Source organism: Xiphias gladius, chromosome 1 (genome assembly GCF_016859285.1).
Source record: "Xiphias gladius isolate SHS-SW01 ecotype Sanya breed wild chromosome 1, ASM1685928v1, whole genome shotgun sequence".
Taxonomy (NCBI): Eukaryota; Metazoa; Chordata; class Actinopteri; order Istiophoriformes; family Xiphiidae; genus Xiphias; species Xiphias gladius.
In genome coordinates this window covers 30,911,765-30,932,108 of record NC_053400.1, presented here as the reverse complement: position 1 = coordinate 30,932,108, position 20,344 = coordinate 30,911,765, and the positions used below count along the sequence as shown (strand labels likewise).

The window sequence follows — 20,344 nt, the reverse complement described above, 5'->3', positions numbered from 1 at the left end:
AGTAAGTGGTTTTGTGTCACAGCAGTTGGGGGGTAATTGCTATTTTAGCCTCGGGGCTCACATTACACCGGCCGGTTTATTGCAGATCTGTTACCTGATGCCTGATTTTTTAAAATCTCACCCATATGGATTTTTTTTTCTTTCTCCACAAAGGAATAGTCTGATGTAGTTGAATGTCACTGGCTTCTGGGTGGGGGCTGGTGTTGTGGATATTTAGGCCATGCACCAGCTTCTCAGTAGGCTATTTTCTGAACACTGGAAGGCATAAAGGAGGTCAGATGAGTTAATATTGACTCACGATCATTAGATATATCATTTGGAGCATTTTCTAACGCCGGGCTTCCAGGCTCCGACTCGCGCCCTCAGACATTAGGTGTCCTCTCCCTCACCCTCGTTCATTCATAAAATATTCACTGCCGCCTCCTTTGTGGAGTAAGCGAGGCTAAAACAATGCTTAATGTTTGAAAATGTTAACATCAAAGAGGGAGGATTCGTAGAAGTCGTATCTGTTGTGCAATTAATTACCGTGGGGGAAAAAACACGTCCAGCCTAATGTGTTCACATGTAATTCCACCTTCAGCTAATAGGTATTAAATGAGCTGTTAAAGCCTGATTAGTGCTGGTTAATTATGCAAACTTCATTAAGAAGTGAGTGAGGAGACAGTTTATTGTTTTCCTGCTTCACTTTTTCCACCATGTCAGAAAGTACCCTCCCCATGTCAACGCAGGCACGCGCGCGCACGGTCACACGCACACACCGCGGGGCTATGGCCGCGCTGACTTCTCCCTGGCTTCCTTATCTGTCACCCTGGTTTACTGCAGGGAGACTGTTGTTTGGGTGCTGCTGTCTCCTCTGTCTCGCTTTTACCCTGTGTCTGACCGCGCGTGTGTGTGTGTGTGTGCGCGTGTGTGTGTATTATGTGTAATTTTTATGAGTTTCCTCCGGGGTTTTTTTTCTTTTGTTCACGCTACACATGGTGCGTTGTGTTTTTTGTGCTGAAGTAGCGATCTGCAGGTGTGTGCGACTGTGTTTCCTCTCGCATTTCTATGTTTGTGAGGACCACTTTGACTTTTTGACCTTGAGGAAAGAGGACATTTGTCACGTCTTCAAAGGACCGTTTGAGGGATAATTCTTGGGTACAGGGTTAAGGTTAGGGTAAGGGTTGGGTCTGGCTTGTAATTGTGATGGTTTAGGTTAAGATAAGGGGCTAGGGAATGCATTATGTAAATGATGATCCTCACAAGTGTGGATGTGTACAAATAGTCTTGACTGTAACAAGTCATTTTGTGTTTGTGTGACATTTTGGACGCGCTCCCTTCCTGTGTCACCTCCAGATAAAGCGGTTTAGATAATGTTTCCGAAACACCGTTTGCAACCTGTGTGACTGCTGGTGTTTCTTTCCCCGTTTCAGCCGTGGGTCCAGAATTCAGCAATCACTTTGATAATTGCTTTGATTTGCATGACTTGATAGTGTTGTCATACTGTGTGTGTGTGTGTGTGTGTGTGTGTGTGTGTGTGTGTGTGTGTGTGAACAGACAGGCCTGAGCTCACAGTGATGACCTGTGTAAGTGACATGTGACAGGAAAGTGACGGGACGCGCCCCCCCCTAAATGCCCCGGACACCCATTTAGGTCACACTCACACACACATGCACACACGTGCCACAGCTGAAGCTGGGCAAGAGCACAAACACACTCAGCGGGATCCAAACACACACACACACTCACACTCCCTCTCTTGTGAGCTGACTCTCTTTATTTGTCCGCCCATTGTATCTAGCTCTCATTTCATGTTTCATAAGCTAACAGGACTCATTTCTCCTCCTCCCACTCATTCTCCTAGGCTGATTTGTGTTGAATATGTAGTAGGTGTGTTGTTGTGTATTTGTGTGTGTTTGTCCTGACATTGTGTGTTGCGCTACCCAGCGTCACTTGAGCCATGCCAGAGCCCTGCTGGGCTTCATGGCTCCTTTCCCTCTGCAATCCGGCCTTAAAACACTGCCACTCTTCATTATTGTAACTAACAAACTGTGTGTGTGTGTGTGTGTGTGTGTGTGTGTGTGTGTGTGTGTGTGTGTGTGTGTGTGTGTGCGTATGAGGAAATAAACCACTCTGTAGGTCAAGTTGTAGATCCTGTGCTGTCATGGTGGAAATGTCAGGCCATTGCTCCAGTTAGCTCAGCTCTTGTCAATGAGAGTCCACTTATTCTGCTCTGCTAACTCTGCTCATGAAAACCATCAGCAAAGCAAGGGTGTGTGTGTGTGTGTGTGTGTTTGTGTTTGTGTTTGTGTTTGTGTGTAGCTTCCTTTCATTTAGGATGCATAAATATTGTAATACAGAGGCAGAGTGGTATGGATGGATCACTGTCAGTGTTTGAATACAGAACTTTTATTTCATGCTCATATTGACCAGTTGAACTTGGGGGAAAAAAAACCCCACAAATAACAAATCAAGGACTTTGAAACAAATGATTGATTTTGTACTTTTATTTTGGAATGTAAACTTTTCAAATTTCCACCAAATAACTAAGGATCTGATTCTAATCGATGTCTGAACTTTCATTAGTTTCCTTTTGGCTCCTAAATTAAAAACGAAAGAAAGCACTCAGAGAGTGTATATCTCTACTAAAGCTTCATTTGTTATATTATATTACAGTATAAAATGATGAGACGTATTTTATCTCTATCTGGGTGTGCAGCTGCATCAAAATACATCTAATCGTCAGTCATGCTAAATGAATTGCCCGATGGCGGGCAATCCATGGTTTTTGGAGAGTGCCTAAATCATTCCTGGGAGTTTTAAGCCTCCACGCCGAGATGAAATGTCAGGGGAACCAGGCTCCCGGCCGCTGAGTTACGACCATTCGTCATGTTTCTGTCGCGCCACTTGTAGGTGCAATGGCTTTGAGCTGGGAGAAGACGTGCGCGCGCCGACTTCATTTGCTTGGAATTGCACTATGCATTCACGAGGTTCATATGACACACGGCAAGTAATCGTATAGGCCAAGCCTGCACATATAGAAAAACTGCTGCATATGGTATATAAATGTGTATGAGTGGTAAAGAATGAAATGTCTTCAGATAGAACTGAGTATGACCGGTAGATTTACCCTGAACCAGAGAATCAAAATATTTAGTTCTTTTCATCATGAGCCAAAACATTAAATCTTACTGTTGGAGTCAGCTCTGCAACAAATAACTAATAACTTGGATCTAATCCCATGGGCTAACTTTCCACCAAATTAAAAAAAAAGAAAAGAAAAAAAGAAGAACAACAGCAAACAAACAAATGGAAACATCACTTCCTTGGCAGAGGTACTGTAAATATTTGCACTACATGTGTTCAGACAGACAGCAGCACTGGGTAGAAAGAAAAACGCTGTCCCCATTTCAATGGGACCACTCTGTTTACACAGCAGGGCTTAGAAATGAAAGTGCCGGGTCTTCCAGGAAAAAAGAAAAGACAAACCTGGCTCAAGTTTTGCCACAACGGAATACGCTCTCATCTGGCTGCACGCTGCGTCGGCCAATCACATACATGCAAAAGCACAATCCTGGCAGATTACTTTCCAACGGCAATTATCAAGACAGAAGATTAAACGACCGCCGAAGTTGTTTGTAGTATTGTAAACCTCTGCGCAGGGTTCTTGTGTCCGGGCCCCTCGGAGCCATTGGTATGTTACCCAAGTGATTTGGGTCTGAACTAAACTGTCAGAGAGGAATTGCTCTGGCCACAATGTGAGTTCCTAGTGTTACAGCCACCCTCGCAGTTATTGATAATTTATATTCTTCAGCATCGTTGCGGTGCACATAACCTCTGTTGACACTAATCTCTCTCCATAGCTACAGAGCTCCCAGCAAACACCCACCATCTACCCCACACAATTGTTTATTATTCTTAGAAGAAATACAGTATAAACATACAGCAGAGCAAGGCAGTGGGTGTCCTAGTTATTACTGTCAATACCGCCCATTTACAGCCACACCAGCTCTATTATTAGACTGCACTGGACTGTCATCAGGTATCTTCAAAGGTTGCTACATAAATCACATTTGACGGTGTGCCCCCCCCCCCTGCTCTATGAAGTGCTGCGTTGTGATATGTCTGGGATATGTTTACCATCACAGAGGAAAATAATGAAAGTTTCCCTTGTTATGCTATGCTCTGTATGTTTTTCTTTTTTGTCCCCCCCCCCCCATTTTCCAAATCACCGTACTACATCTGAGCAGAGCTGGGGTGGGGTGGGGTTTCTGTATTTTCCTATATGTTTCAGTCAGAGAGCCCCGGTGCGTTTTGATGTCAGGATACGGGTGTGTTTTCAGTCAGGGAGGCAGCCCGGCTTTTCAATCATCACCGGTTCCAACGTGGTCAGTAGTTCATGACAAGGTGGAAAATCTCCGACATGCAGTTGCTGATTATCATAAGGTGAATATCCACAAATGTAAATGAAATCTATTATAGTTTTGTTTAAAAAAAAAAAAAAAAATTAAATAAAAGAAGCTGTTTATGCCTTTTTCGCAACGGCTACACAGTGTGATCTACACAGCATTTAACACAAAGAATTATGTCAAGCTAAGCTGATCTGAAGACGGCATGTAGTCCATTTTAAATGATGCATGATGCACTAGGGTTTTTTTCCTAGTCTGTGATACATTAGCTGCAGGGGCAGATAAACTGTACGGAATGCGGATGCCGAAGCGATGTGCATTGAAGAAAGTTAGAAAAAGAAACAGGAGCTGTGTGATCAACACCTACCTTGATCAATCGCGAAAAAACATTTAAAACAAAAATCCCTAAGGTGAAAGCTAGAGATATTAAAAACAAGTGGACATGCTAAACTTTAATGACATGAACTGTTTGAAATGTTTGAGCGAATGTTAAGAGAGTGATTCTCTCTGTCTCTCTCACACACACACACACACACACACACACACACACACACACACACACACACACACACACACACACACACACACACACAAACACACACAGACAAGACCAATGATTTAATCCAGCAGAGTATGTGTTCAGTGTGTTTATCTTAATCCAGTTACATTAATCCTAAATTATGTAAATACTAATATCTGATTATGATTTAATGTGGTTTTGGGGTGTGTGTGTGTGTGTGTGTGTGTGTGTGTGTGTGTGTGTGGGTGTGGGTGGGTGTGTGCGCTACATCCATCTGTCCTTTCTCTGATCTCCTCCTCTGTTTAGCTGCAGTGTGAACTGAGATGATCTTCTCACATTGCGGAAGGACACTGAAAAGCGTAGCGCTCTATTTAGTGGCTCGACAACTATTAGACGCCAACTATTTTGATCATCCATTAATCATTGAAAGTAATTTTTCTAATAAAAAAAATCCAAGCATTCCCGAGTCCTAGCTTCTCAAATACGAGACAGCAAACCCCATTGTCTTTGAGTTTTAGGCTGTCGGTCGGACTAAAGAATCGATTCAAAGACGTCACCTTGAGCTTCCTTGGACCATTGTACCAAACAATTAACTGATTATTCAGCTGATTTATTTTTATTATTTAATTTTTTTTATCAGAAGATCAATTGTAAATGAAAATTTCAGTCTGCTATACTTGGCTTTCAGAGTATGATGAACTACTGGCTGCGCTCATATGTTGTTTGGGCTTGTGTGCTCACTCCTGACAAACTACACCAAAGTTCTGTTGAAAAATGTTTTGATTTTGTCTCACTGTGATTATATATGGTGGCATCCAAGTTTTATGGCTCTAACCTGGTCAAATGAACTAAAGGAGTTAATACTCCAGAGATTTGTGAAACTGGTCCAAGCAGAAAGTGCCCAGTGCAGATGTCTGTAAAGGCTTTAAATCTGTCTTGGTTTGGGCAGTTAACTGTTTACAAACATTAATTTAAATGCAAAACTGCACGTGAATTCTTAAATGATCTTGTGATGGTAGAGAGGAAAATGCAAAACCTACTCTCGCCTGTTTTTTATTTTTAATCTGTGGTTCCGCTGAAGAATTTGAGTCAACGCCTTGGCAGCCTTCACTAAGCCTTTTAGGAGTCAGGCTGATCTGACACTAGTCCACTAATTGGCCATCTTCATATTTAAAAAGGGGAAGCTTCATAAGTCAGAGGAGGGAGAGAATACAGAAAAGAGAGTCTATTAATACAACATTTTCAGTGTCAGTACCTGTTAGCCTCTGCTTCCTGAAAATAAAGCAGCAGCACTTGAAGCATGACATAATGAATTGGTCCAATAATTTAATTGGAGATTAAGACATTTGTCAATTGGTAAAATTAAAAAGTGCCTTTACTGCAGCCTGTGTCTCTAGCCTCACTGACATGTGTAGCTCGTAGCATTTCAGCATCAGAAGGTTTAAAATGGAAAATTTGGTATTAGACCGCTTTGTGATGGTGACCTTCGTGCATCTGTAGGATCTATACCGTTGTGTGTGTGTGTGTGTGTGTGTGTGTGTGGCTATTTTAGCTCATGAATCATGCCGCCGTTTCGGAGTGAAAGACATGAGGAAAGCTAGGGGCCATCTTTCCCTTTCAGCTTTTGATTAATACCTCCATCTTACGTTCATCCGGCCGCCATACATTGAAATTTCATATATTTTTCCAGCTGTCACGTTAAAAAAAACAAAAAAACCCAAAAACTAAGTTTACAGCTGTGTTAATGACTTTGAGGCTGTACTTAGGCACAGTGGTTCTTTGAGCTAAATGCTCAAAGCAGGTACAGTGTTTACCATGTTCGCCATCTTGGCGTAGCCTGTTCGCCTGCTAACATTTGCTAAATTGCAGTAAACACAGAGTAAAGCTTAGGCTGATGTGAGTGTCATTAGTTTTACAGGTGGATCACAAACCAAAGTATGTTGACAAAGGTAAATCTTGACCTGACGGTGGTGCTCGACGAAAAATCAAGAGATCACCATAGTCGTCATAAATCTTCCTGAGGTGAACATGAACGTCTTTACCAAATTTCATGGCAATTCATCCGCGGTTGTTGAGACATTTCACTCCAAACCACTAATGTCAGCCTCATGGTGGACTAGAGGAAAAGATCACCAATGGTTTTTTTTTTTTTGTTTGTTTGATTTTTTTAAAACTTTTTTGCTAATCCATCTGGTAAATATTTCAGTGGATAAGTGAAAACGTTGAAAAGTCAGAGGATCAGCGGAGTCAGTAGGCTTCATTCTCTGGGGATCGTGGATATCTGCACAAACTTTCATGGCAGGCGATCTGATAGTTGTGGAGATATTTCAGGCCGGATTGCTATCCCTAAAGCCAAGCCGCTAGCGTGATAAAACAACCCTCTGGACAAAACACTTGGACACACGAAAAAGCTGATGTACTGTGCAGATCGCAGCACATTTTGTAACTTAGTTTCCTCTTTTCTATATGTACTTCTTTTCAAAAAGTATTCCTTGTACATTTACTGGTCAAATGTAGATCGTGCCTTATGTTTTGGCCACACAAATGTAGTTTTTGCTAAATAACTCCTTAAACCCTGAATCAAACAAAAATGAATCAAAGTATTTTGATATTTTATGTTAATTGCTGTGGAAATTGCATTGTTTAATGTGACCCAGAAGTTATTTGCCTCACTTGACGATACCGTCACTTATTTTTCATGGGATTCAAGTCACCAGCAAATAAAATATCCCACAGAACTGGCAAACCGGAGTGAAATTTTTTAACTCTAGACGAAATTAAATAGCTTCCCGAGACGGGCATTTTTATATGAACAGAAAGCAAGAAATACGGAGAAAGAGAGAGGCAGGCTGGAGGAGCATACTGAGTAGATGTGTTGGGCTTTTCTCCACATATGTCAGTCCTGATCTAAGCCACACCTGCTGCTAACAACGACTTACCAGACAGGGAGAGGGAGAGAGGCAGTAGAGTGCGGTGTGTTTCTGGCTGTTTAGTCACAGGCTGAGCGGTCGCTGAAGTGAGCAGTTGCTGTGTCGCCGCTGCCTCTGCTTTTTTCTCTCCATCTCCCGGTCTCTGCTCCCTTCTCTCCTCTCCTCGACGGAGCCCGGTCTTCGCCCCTGTCATCCTGAAGCGATGGTGTAATTAGCAGGGCTCCGTGGGAGTGAAACTGCTCTGTTTCCTATAGGATCCTTCTGCCAATCGCTGACACTCACTCAGTGCCGGGAATATGTCGAAGGGAACACTCGCCCATCCACCAGGCAACTGGAGATTCTTCTCAGTGTGAGGTGGGATTTTTAGATTTCTTTCCTGGACTTTGCAGCGTGGATTCTCTCATCTCCATATGGACACATTTTTTTTTGTAACAGAACACTGAGGAGGTTTTTGTATTTTTTACACAAAAGAAAGAGCTGAAGCTACTTGGTACCAGGAAACAGGTGGGATTGGTGGATTTTAAACCCCTCCACTGCACGTTGGGGACCTCAGCCCCCCCTGCTGAGATCGAGCACCCGGACACCCACAGATTACACACATTACTTCAATCAAGTGGCAAATCAGGTGCAAGCCTCACGTACGTTCCTTCAATCTGGTAACACCGCCACACACACAGAAGTACCCGGATCGCATGAGAGTTGACGAGGAGTCTCGCTGACTAGTAGCAGGGTTTCCGTCTCGGTGTGCCGGGGAGGGGAGCGCGCGGTCACCAGGCAGCTGGGGAGAAGATGCCAGCCATCCTGGTGGCGTCAAAGATGAAGTCAGGACTCCCCAAACCCAAACCGGTGCACAGTGCCCTGCCCATCCCCCAGACTCCCGGCAGGCCGTCCGCTCTAGCTCTGCCTCCGGCACCAATCAAGACCCACATCCCTTCACTGGGCCAGCAGGTGGGCTCAGGACCCCGGCGAAGGAACGCTCCAGGTTCAGAGGCTGGAGAAAACACTCAGGTATACTGTTCTACCGTACTACTCGTAGAAATCCACTCCCATTTTCGTTGTCTTTCTCAGAGTTAGGTCAGTGCTCTGGGCACTGTTAACTACTGCTTGGTACTGCCACCTTATAACGAATCTAGGTATCAGTGGTCCAGGCTCTTTACCTACTCAGACCAGCAGTGAGAAGAGGCAGATGTGTACCAATGTGAGGCATAATATGTGGTCTAGTTCAGTTAGAAGGCCACTTGACAAGAGACTAGATTTCTGTCAGCCCCCCGAGATTCCTCTGTCTCTAAACGGCCTGTACTGAGCCAGACAGGTATCTGCGTACATTTTTTGATACTTTTCTAAACGTGAATTGCAGTAATATTTTGTTGTACTAAATTGTAGTTTGTATCCTCGTGTTTAGAACCCTAAAAAGATCATTAGTAATGGCTTCAGTATTTGTCCCATTATGGTCTTAATGCCGTTTGAAGGACTTTTCCTTTTAAACAAGAATGAGATCAAGAAGGAAAAACAATTCTGCATGTTATGGAATAGAAGCGAGAAGACATTTAATTTTGGCATGAAAAGTCACTTTATCACTTTATTTATTATTGTGTCTGCATCTCTTCAGCAGTCTCTGCCATGGTGATTCATTGAATGGAGATTTTTTTTTGTTTAATCAATACACAGAATTTCAGCATAACAGAAACACAAAGCCAAATTCAGTGAGTTCTTGGATGGAGACAGAGACGCCTGTGTCTCCGTTGTCCAGGATGGCAGTGTAGCAGGATATCAGGGTGGCTGTTTTGCTGTGTTTGTGAAATATTGGCTGCGCTTAGCAACCCCACGCAAACGGCTGCAACGGCAAGAGAGATCGCTCTAACGCCATGTAAGGCAGTGAGGGGAAGGAGGTGTCCGCGTGTGTGTATAGGCGAGCCAGCAAGTGCATGCTTGGCAATCTGTCTTTACAGTAAGCGTGACTCAGAGCCACTGAGGCGTCCAGCACGCTGTTGTTCAGGAGACAAACCTGATTCCGGCACGACGGTGGTCACGTGAGGAGAATTTACGGGAGGTGTCGGGCATGGCGCGAGTCCGCTGTTGGTGTTGTTTTTTAGTGGCTAATCACGTTTTCCTCAGTGACCTACTTTCCGTGACTTTCTCTCTCTCGCCTCTGTCCTCGGTTCTCTCCCACTCTCCATCCCCGTGGTGCTGATGAAGCAGCCGTCTTCACTGCAGCTGGGTTGACCTTCCTGACCAGCAGCAGTGATGTGAATATTACAGTCATGTACTGAACTCCATCTATGCTGACTGTGTGTGTATGTTGAGTGTTTCATGAACCTTTAGACAAGGGGACCACCATACAGCTGCTGTTTCTGCTGTCGCTGCGATTTGCCATGTCTGTCTTCTTTAGTCAATTTTAAACTACAGTACTGTATAATATGTCAGTCGGCTCAATTTTATCAGGCAATAATTGCTTAAAAATATTTTGTCTGTATTAGGATCAGTTGATAAAGTGGCAACTAAAAACCAATTTCAAATAGATAAACTTAGTATATAACTTTATCTCTAAAAAAAATTTTGTGGTATTGAAAATTGCAGATCTGTTTTTTTTTTTTTTCGTAAACAAAAAATGCAGTAAATTTTCACTTGAGCCAACAGTGTGACAGTCAGCATCTAACAGTTGAAGCTTTCAGTCGTCCACCTTCTGCCAAAAAAAAAGAAAAAAAGAAAATGTGATCCAAAATAAACATGACGTCAACTGCAAAATTACAGGTATTTGTGCTCATCTGCTTCAGTGCTTTGCAGACACTGAGAAACAGTTGTGTAGCACATCTGCATCAGACACCGAGCATCACCGTTTCCTGTAAACTAGACAGTAATGACGAAACTTTACTTGTACTGCATATCACATTTCGTTCAAACAGCTGCAACGCAGTGACCCTCACATGAGATGAAAAACAGCAAAAGAAAAAAAAACACTTATGCAAATATAGAAGCATTCCAAACAAACCAAACAAAAAGATAAAATACAAGTTTAAAGACATATAAAAGTGAAAGAAAAACAAGTGTCTGAGGAGTCGAGGGTTAAATGTCCCTTTAGTACAGGTCAGGAGTGTCTGTTGTTTCATAGCTCAGTTTCATCGTCCTCATTTCTGCGCCGGTTCTGCTGGGCTTCACCCCAGGGACCGGCAGGACTGGAGGAAGGGCTGAGAGGCAGACTTGCTGGCGCGGACTCTGAATCCTCCACGCTGCATCACTGTCGGCGCGCGTCCAGCCCCTCGGTGGATCTCGTGCGCAGACGCCATGGGCACTCCATCAGCTCCGAGAGTAGAGTGAGATGAGTTGAGGGTCTCTGGAGACCTGGAGGCTGCTTTGTGTTCCCCGGTGTTTCACTGTTTCTTCTGTTGCCGGTTTTCTTGAAGCGGACGGAAAACTTAGGAGACACCATTTAGAGACTCTTTCGGATGCTCTTACAACCAGGAAAAGTCAGTTCGTCTAAAACAATCCAGCACTTCACGTCCACGAGGCTCCGAGTTTTCCAGGCGGGTGGGCTTGTTCCTGGAGCTGCCATTTAGCGCCACCTTTCAGCAATCATACGGAGAGGAAAATCCATCATAGGAGGGGGGGGGGGACTAATTTCAGCTCCCACAGTAGTAGCAAGTAGACCACAATCCAGTACAGTCACACTGTATGAGTGGGTTGAGATTGAGTCATTTCTCAACTAGGAAAACTTACCCTCTTTCTATGCCTCTATCACTGTCAGTCTTTTTTTTATTTGAACTTTTTTTTTTAAGCAGGTTGGTCTCTTGAGCTCTGAATCTCTTTTTTTTTTTTTTTGGGAGCGTTCAGGCCAAAGAACAAACACAACACTTAATGAGGAAGGGTAAGGAGATAATCATTAAATGTACAGTCTTTACAAGCCATGGCTGGATCCAGGCATGTTTTCTGTAGGAGGTAGGAAATGTAGGAGAGCACTGGCTGGAGTAGAAGTAAAATGAGGCATGTTTGAGGAAAAACGGAAACACCGACATAATCCAAACACGAAATGCATTGAACGTAACACGGATAACTACTAACAGCACATGTTACTAGTTATCTGAGGGATTAGCGGAGTCAGTGGCAGAGTGTAGCAGAGGCTCTTGCTCCTCACCAACATCCAGCTGGATGGCCCACTTGGCACCAAACTCACAAACATGTTGTGTACACCTGTTACAAAGAGTTAATCCATAATGTAACGAGAGCAGCAGGAGGCAGAGAGACGGAGTGTGTGTGTGTGTGTGTGTGTGTGTGTGTGTGTGTGTGCGTGTGTGCGTGTGTGTGTGTGAAGTCTGGCAAAATCTCAAGATTCTGATGTGAAGGTGATAGTCTGGAAATGTGTGAATGTGAATGGTATTTGAAGCTGTTTGCTCTTTTTCTCTGGCTGTCCTTGTGTGTGTGCGTGCGTGCGTGCGTGCATGAGTGCATGTGCGTGCGTGCGGTCTTTCCCTCTTGTGCGTTACACCATATGATAGACAAGCTTTTCTGACCTTTAGCCTTTTACCATACGGAGAGCAGATTCTTGCACAGATACTCTGCTGCCCTCTGGTGGCTGGTTTTCCCCCTACACCCGATTCCATTCACAAACACTAGCAGGAGAGAGTAAGCGATCGTGAGTGTGTGTTTGCCTGCGTGTGTGTTCAAGTCATTCAAGGCCACTGTCTTTGCTCTTTAATGCCTCAGTTTCAACCACCTTCTCTCTCTCTCTGTTTTCTTTCGCCCTCACTCTCTCATCTCACCATTTCATTTTCCCCCTCTCTTTCCTTCTTTGTAGTCCAAGTGCTGATTGTTGCCAGCTCATTCATTTTTAGCTACAGCCTTGAAAGAGAATAGGTTCAACCCAAGAATCTCTGAAAGCCACAGTCACAGCAGGAGACCCTGAAAAATAAATTCTGATGCTTTGTGGGGTGTGCATAGAACACACACACACACACACATGCACAAGCACACACACACACACACGCAAACACAACCGCATGCATGCACACACGAACACACACGGACACATCCGTATAGACGCACAAGCACACACACACAGAATCACATACTCACTCACACATGAGTGCACAGCCACAGAGAGAGATTTGTCCGTGTGCCGTTGTGATAAGGAGCTTCTATCTTAATAAGTATCTTTCCAGATAATGGCTTAAGTCAGGCTCTGTGTAACGACTGGCTTTATTAGACTCATTATGAAAGCCCATCTCAGCCCGGGAGCTGAATCCCAATCACATAAAAACATAGTGGGACCAGTGAAGAGGGTCATCGGCCACCTCGGCTAATATTTACCTAGATGATCCTGTTGCAAATAAACCAGAATCCGCAATTTAGACAGGCGCCTGTCCAGGATAGAGGAGCTTAGTCTGGATATTAAATCATCACTGTTAAATTACCGCTGTGTGATAGATGCATCAGTGATGTTCAGCTCCATTAATTCAACTTTCCTGTTCTGGAAGATGTGCAATTGGCCAAGATTACGATTTCCATAATTTGAATTATTTAGATTGGGTGTAATTCGTTCTGGGAATTGGTTTGACCGAGAACTACATACCCAGTGATACGTGTGAACTCATTTAATCATCATGGATTCAGAGCTAATTAAGTGACCCTTAATGGCAAACTATCGATCGATGGCGATGGAGGGTAGAGAGAGGTCTCAGACTGATACATAAATTTGGTGAAAACCAGACAGGAAAATTGGGAATTACAAAATGTGGCTATTCTCCCATGTAAACTGGGATTACCTCTGCCAAGGAGGTTATGTTTTCGCCTGTGTCTGTTTATTTGTCAGCTGGTTCTAAACTGATTTGCACTGAACTTGGTTGGAGGGATTGGACACGGGCCAGGGAAGAATCCATTAAACTTTGGGGCAGATCTGGATCATTTACAATGAATTTGAATTTTTTTCTGTGAAGTCTGGTGTATGTTATTTGAAATTGGCCTTGGTGGAGGTCTCTGCTCTCCGAGTGCCCTCCTAGTTCTTAATTTAACGCACATTTCCCCCTCTAATATTGAAAACATATGAATAGTTAAGCCTTAAACGGTTGCTAACTGCACAGGAATTCCTCTGCTTACGTAACATTTTCTAAAATCATCAGTCGATTAGTCAAAGATCAGTTGACATAATGTTGATAAACAAAAAATCCTTTGAATGCTAAACATTCACTGACTCCAGCTTCTTCCTTGTGAGGATTTTCTGCTTTTCTCTATTTTAAATCATAAATCGAGTCTTTTTTTGAATATTTTTGCACTGTTGGTCGAACAAAACAATTTGAAGATGCCATCTTGGGTCCTGGGAACATTTAATGGGAAATTATTGACGTTTTGTGAAAAATAATCGAGGGATTACATGATAATGACAACGATCTTTTAGTTGCAGCCCTCATGCCATGCTGTCCCATGATGGTCAAAATGCTATCTTGGAGGATTTTCAAGCCCAACACGTGAGTCTAGAGAAAGAAAAACACTAAACATAGCTTTCAGCAGTGATATATTGCAGGTTAAGACATTTGAATAACAGTGCAAAAATATGGAATAGCAACATCTCGAGTCTGCAAGCGTCAGCATCAGCCTCACTTTACCCTCAAAGGAGATTTTCTCTCATGTTTTTGGAGCATCTCCCTTCCTCCCCAGCATCCTGTGAAAGGCAGTAATGACTTTTTTTTTTATGGCTTTTACATTCAGCCTGAGTGTCCTGAAGACCCAGCCCAGCAGGTGAGAGTGAAAGGCAGGGCACCGTCGGGCTGCATTGGATTGCTAATGCCCTCCCGCCCGCCCAGAGTAGGGCAGATTGGGTAGGGGGGGGTCTGAATGACTATATTACGGCTTTTTTAAATTACCATGACAAAGGGCCATTCGAAGACATATGTCTCCTCAGGAGCTGCCGCAAGTTAAAGCCAGATTTAATGGGTGTTTTAGTGATTCATTGTTGGATAGTTCATTGTTCGATGGAATAACCCAGATTTTAACAGACTACAAGAGTTCAGACAAAGAGCACAGGATAAAAGCTCACGTCTTGTTAGGTCTGTGAGTGATCCTCGTGGATTCAACGCATGCACTATATCAGCCTGCGGTTGTATTTATCACTGTTGTCATGTGAGAGCGTCATTTCCAAATCGGAAAGCCGTCGGAAAGTGTCAGAAAGTCAGTTTTTGTCCAGCTGAGATCAAGGCTGTTTTCCTTAGGTCCTGTAAAGCTGACACTTTGAAGATAAGAAATTTTCAACCCACAGCGACCACGCATGTGCCACTATCAGCATCGGGCAGGAGGAAGCCCATGCTGCTGTTGATAAGAGTGACAACACACCTCTGTGTCCTCTCTCAGCGAACACAGAGATGGTCGTCCCTGCAAGGTTTATCAGGCTTGGCTGGAAGGGCCAAGCCTGGCTTCACAAACAGGCCGACTACGGTCAGATGGGGAGATAGCAGCAGGCCTGAAGGCTGTGGCTTTTATCCGTGGATGAAGAGGTGGTCTGTCCCACAGTAGCCACCTGAGCAGCTGTTGAGCAATCACAGGCTGAGGCAGCGTTTCCTGCAGGATTTCTTTAGAAATATACTTTTTGTAAAGCCAGATTTTCTTCAGAAAGAGTTCTGGCATGTGTTATCATTTCGCCATGGATTCAATTTGGCTGTTAACGTCATGATTCCATATAAATGAACAACAGTAGTATGATTTGTTTGCTGTGGCTACATTTTTCTTGGTATGAGAGGAAATTTCCAGCCACATGGGGCCTCCACAGCTGTTGAATACAAGTGGGGCATTTTTGTCTAAAGGAGATTTTTACTTGGTAGGATAGATTTGCTCCTATTTGATTTAATTTATTTAAATTAAAAAGCTATGAGTTTTCAAATGAACTTTTTTAATTTTTTGACTGTGATAGGAAGGTCAGACTGCATATTCAGCGATATACAATCAATTTATATTTTCTTGACTCCTTACATGTTCCAAGAAACTGTTCCGATGTAGCTGTATCAGATGGATTTTTTTTAAATCAGAAAACAACGTAAATAAAGTCATAAAACATTTTTTTAGCAGTAAATCATTGTGGCACTAGAGTAATTTACAAGATTGTTTTTTTGTTTTTTGTTTTTTTTTACCCTAATGACTTTCCTTAAGCTGTATCTTCTCTTGAAATAAAAATCTAAAGACAGAATCAGCCAATTTTTGCTTTAACAGTGTGAAAAGCTTGTTTTTTTGTTTTTTTTAAGGATATGCACGATCATATGGCAGTTGGCTCCATTTGTAATGATCTCATCTCTGCCTAATGCGTCTCGATCAGATTCCACTTCCTGTGCAGTTGTCCCCTCGCCTTCCTGTGTGAGGTCATGGCTGAGGACATAACCATATTAATTAGGGCCTGGCATCTGCCTCTCCTGAGTCAACATCCTTCCATTGATCTCCCCCCAAGGTGCCCTCCTTCCCTTGGCTTCTCTCCTTCTCTTCTTTCCTTGCGTTAGTTGTCACAGGGAGCCCGTCGGTGCAGACAAACAGGCCATTGTGAGCGGCGCCCCCTAGGGAATCTGCGCTGTGAAGGCGGTTAGGCTAACATAATCAGCTCCATCTCTCTCTGGAAACGGGGGGCAGTGTAGAAAAAAGGAGAGAGGCCAGGAGTCGGAGGTCAGGGAGGCTGAAGTCACCCTCCCCAGAGGCCCGTGCCCAGGGTCACCCAGGGCCCAGAGGCAGGTTGGATAACTTCATGACCTCTGTGGAGCCAGCAGAGAGCCAATGACGTCTGCTCGTCATGATAGTTTTGATTCAAAACAAAACAGAACAAATCAGAAATTAGAAAGTCTCATCTTGTAGGTAAATAAGTAATTTGTGCAGGGTTGAGAAACTTTGCTAGACATACACTCATCGATCACTTTATTAGGAACACCTGTACACCTGCTAATTCATGCAATTATCCAGTCAGGCAATCGTGGCAGCAGTGCAATGCATCAAATCAAGCAGCTACAGGTCATGAGCTTCAGTTAATGTACACATCACACATCAGAATGGGGGCAAAAACTGTGATCTCAGTGAATTTGACTGCGGCATGATTGTTGGTGCCAGACCTGCTCGTCCGAGTATTTCTGAAACTGCTGCTGATCTCCTGGGATGTTCACACACAACAGTCTCTAAAGGCCACTCAGAATGGTGTGAAAAACAAAAAACATCCGGAGTGCGGCAGTTCTGCGGACAGAGGAGAATGGCCAGAGAGGCAGCAGTAAGTCAGATAACCACTCTTTACAACCGTGGTGAGCAGAAAAGCATCTCAGAATGCACAACACGTTGAACCTCGAAGCGGATGGCCTACGACAGAAGAAGACCACATCGGGTTCCGCTCCTGTCAGACAAAAACAGAAATCTGAGGTCGCAGTGGGCGCAGGCTCAAAAAAACTGGACAGACTGGAAAAACGTAGCCTGGTCTGATGAATCTGGATTTCTCCTGAGGCACGGAGATGAATCCATGGACCCAACTTGCCTATTGTCAACAGTCCAGGCTGCTGGTGGTGGTGTTATGGTGTGAGGAATGTCTTCTTGGCACATTGGCGGCCCCTTAATACTAGTCGGTCATCATTTGAATGCCACAGCCTATCCGAGTATTGTTGCAGGCCATGTGCTTCCGTTTATGGCCACAATTCATCATCTCCTACGTCGCCTCAAACTGGTTTTATGAACATGACGGTGAGTTCAGTGGACTTCAGTGGCCTCCCCAGTCACCAGATCTGAATCCAGTAGAACGCATTTGGCTTGTGATAGAACGGGAGATTGGCAGCATGAATGTGCAGCTGACAAATCTGCTAAAATTATGTGATGTAATTATGTCAACACGGAGCAGACTCTCAAAGGCATGTTTTCAACATCCTGGAAGAATTTAGGCTGTTTTGGGAGCAAAGGGAGGCCCTACTCAGTATGAGAATGGTGTTCCCGATGAAAATACTCGGTGAGTGTATGATGCACAGCCGATTGCATGTGATGTACATACACACACACCCCCTGAAAGATGTCTGATTGGATGGAGCAGTGTCCAGAATTACCTCTTTATCGTCTGATCGCCATTCATGTGACCTGTTCAAATGAAATGAAAGTAATGAAGTTATTCTCTATTCAAGAATTCTATAAAAACTTGAGTGTCTGGATGTATATAGCCAGTGTTGGTCAAGAAAATGTTAAAGACACAACTAGAGCAGGTCACGACTTAGTAAATGCGCATTGCTGAGATACAATAGCTACAAAAACAAGAGAAACCAAAGGTGAATGTTAAAAATTACCCAAACGTTCTGTAGCTGTGCATACACACAGCTTTTTCCAAGGCAGTAAATAACTGTAATGAACAGAGGAAACTTTATAGGGCTTTATCACCTAGACGCACAGCAGTTTACCACATGATACAATAATATAATACCATATATAGAACGGCTCAAACTGTGCCTCCAGCTGCGGAGGTCTGGTTGTTTCTCAGCTGTGCTCCGAGTTTGATGTGTAAACAGGCACGAATGCAGCCATGAAATATGGTAGGTCTTGGCTTTCTGTCAGCGCTGTCTGGTTGTGAAAAAATGACAGAGTGGATTTTCACTTCTCTACATCCAACACTGTTCAGCTTCAGGGAGTTTCCCAAAGCTGCGTCCTCTGATTTCAACCTGGATAGAATCACAATGAGTGTGTGTGTGTGTGTGTGTGTGTGTGTGTGCGCGCGTTTATGTGCATATGTGCGTATGCGTTTGTTGTTCTGCGTGTCTGTGCTCGCTCAGTTGACACTGGCTGTCTCTAAGCTTCACTGATAAGAGCTGCATCATAAAATGGGGCCGTAAGTCTGCCATTCAAGAAGGTTCTCGGCGATTCTAAACACACCAGGTTTCCCAGACATCATCACACCACACACACACGATGCATACAAGATAAACCTCATCAGTATAGTAACAAAAAAAATCACGTATTCGCTGCCTGAAGAATGAATGTGTATCATCAGTGCAGGATGGAAACCCTTTCAATAGAGGTTTACTTTTAGACTTGAAGGGTTAACGTCTTCTTTGTAGCTCAAGAAGATTATACAACACAACATTGACGCAACTCAAAGAGTAAAATATGTCGAACGAGTTGATTTCTAAAACTTTGAATTCGTTTACTCACTTTTGTTTTACTCTGAAAAAGCCACATTTTGCGAAGTACAGAGTGTTCAACTACAGCACTGACGTGTTCCATCTTTACTGCATCTGGAGATGGGACAACATATTCCAGACTGTGAGAGGGCTCACTGCTGTGTGTTTAGATGTGGCTTCATTAGGAAGGTGGTCTCAGCTGGTAGCTGTGGTAACCAGGCCCAGATGGCATCCTTGGATTCAAAGTGTTCTAATCAGTTTTATAATTGGATACCAGATAACTTTAATGACATTTTCTTTGCTCTTTTCAAGACTAACTGCACGTTGAATTGAACATTATTTTGAGTGCAAAGAATAGGGACATCAGAAAATCAGTCTAATTTTTTTTTAAGTTTCATGTAGATATGGTACCCTTTGAGTAAAATTATTATTTTTTTTACATAATTAATTCAAAATTCGAATATTCAAAGTGCATGCTGTAGAATGAAATTGAGTGAGTGTAAACGGAAAAAAAAAAAATGGTTTCAAAGCTGTTTTTCTAAAGGAGCTTAGGCTGTCAGACATCCAGGGATGTGGGGAAAATCAGATGAACAAAGAATCAGTCCAACATCCCGGGCTTTACTAGTTCTTCTCTTTTATTTTCAATAGCTCGTCTTTTTACTGCATTCACGCGCCTTTGTTTTAGGAACTCATCACTGTGCAACCCACATCAGACGTTTAGCCGCAGCCGCAGCATCTGAGTATTATTAATCAATTAGCTGAAATCTTTTAATGTTTTTAATTACTTCATCACTATTACATCCATCTGCACGGCGCAGTGTGGTGAACAAAATCAGCGTTCTGTATGTACTGTGGTTAGAGATGCTTTCCATTATCTGCCACTGAACACTGTATCTGCCCCAATGACACTGTCAAAACTGTCTTACTTCACTTCCTTAAATAATTTGCATTCATGTGACCTGGTTAGTTCATGACATATTGACAACAGGCCGATTTTGATGCGGAACAACTTTAACAACGTTACACAAAATGCTCGGTCATCTCGTAGTTTGACCGTCCTGGAATTTTCACATCACATCTTTAATGCAACTAGTTTAACTTTTATTAAATGAGACTTTTGACACTAATGTTATTCCATACCATATTAAGTGAAGGTAAATGTGTGATATAAAGGAGAAGTCAATAAAAAGACATACTATTACTATACTGTGGACCTCTGTCAAACTGCTTTATTTTTGTGTGTCTCTATACCCCCAGCGAGTCCATATGCCCCTCAACCCCCCGCTCACCTTCACCCAGAATGGAACAGCCAGGCAGCGGGGCCAACCCCTCCGCCCACCATCACCCCAATCTTGCTTCCCAGCCTCAAGAGCTCAGAGTTGGGGGGTCCCCCAAAACAAAGAACCCTCCATG

General features: G+C 43.4%; 1 protein-coding gene across 6 annotated transcripts in view; it reads left to right on the top strand.

Annotated features, from left to right (window-relative positions):
• nav2a (neuron navigator 2a) overlaps window positions 1-20,344 on the top strand; it is a 232,745-nt gene that overhangs the window by 109,527 nt on the left and 102,874 nt on the right. The window contains exon 1 of one of the 6 annotated variants that reach the window (XM_040124578.1): window positions 8,460-8,846. The exons of 3 other annotated variants lie outside the window; for them this stretch is intronic. In XM_040124578.1, coding sequence (XP_039980512.1) covers window positions 8,628-8,846 — 219 coding nt within the window. In that variant the 5' untranslated portion in view covers window positions 8,460-8,627. Of the gene's footprint in view, window positions 1-8,459; window positions 8,847-20,344 lie in introns of those variants that run through there. 2 more of the 6 variants (XM_040124531.1, XM_040124541.1) reach the window with 2 other exon arrangements.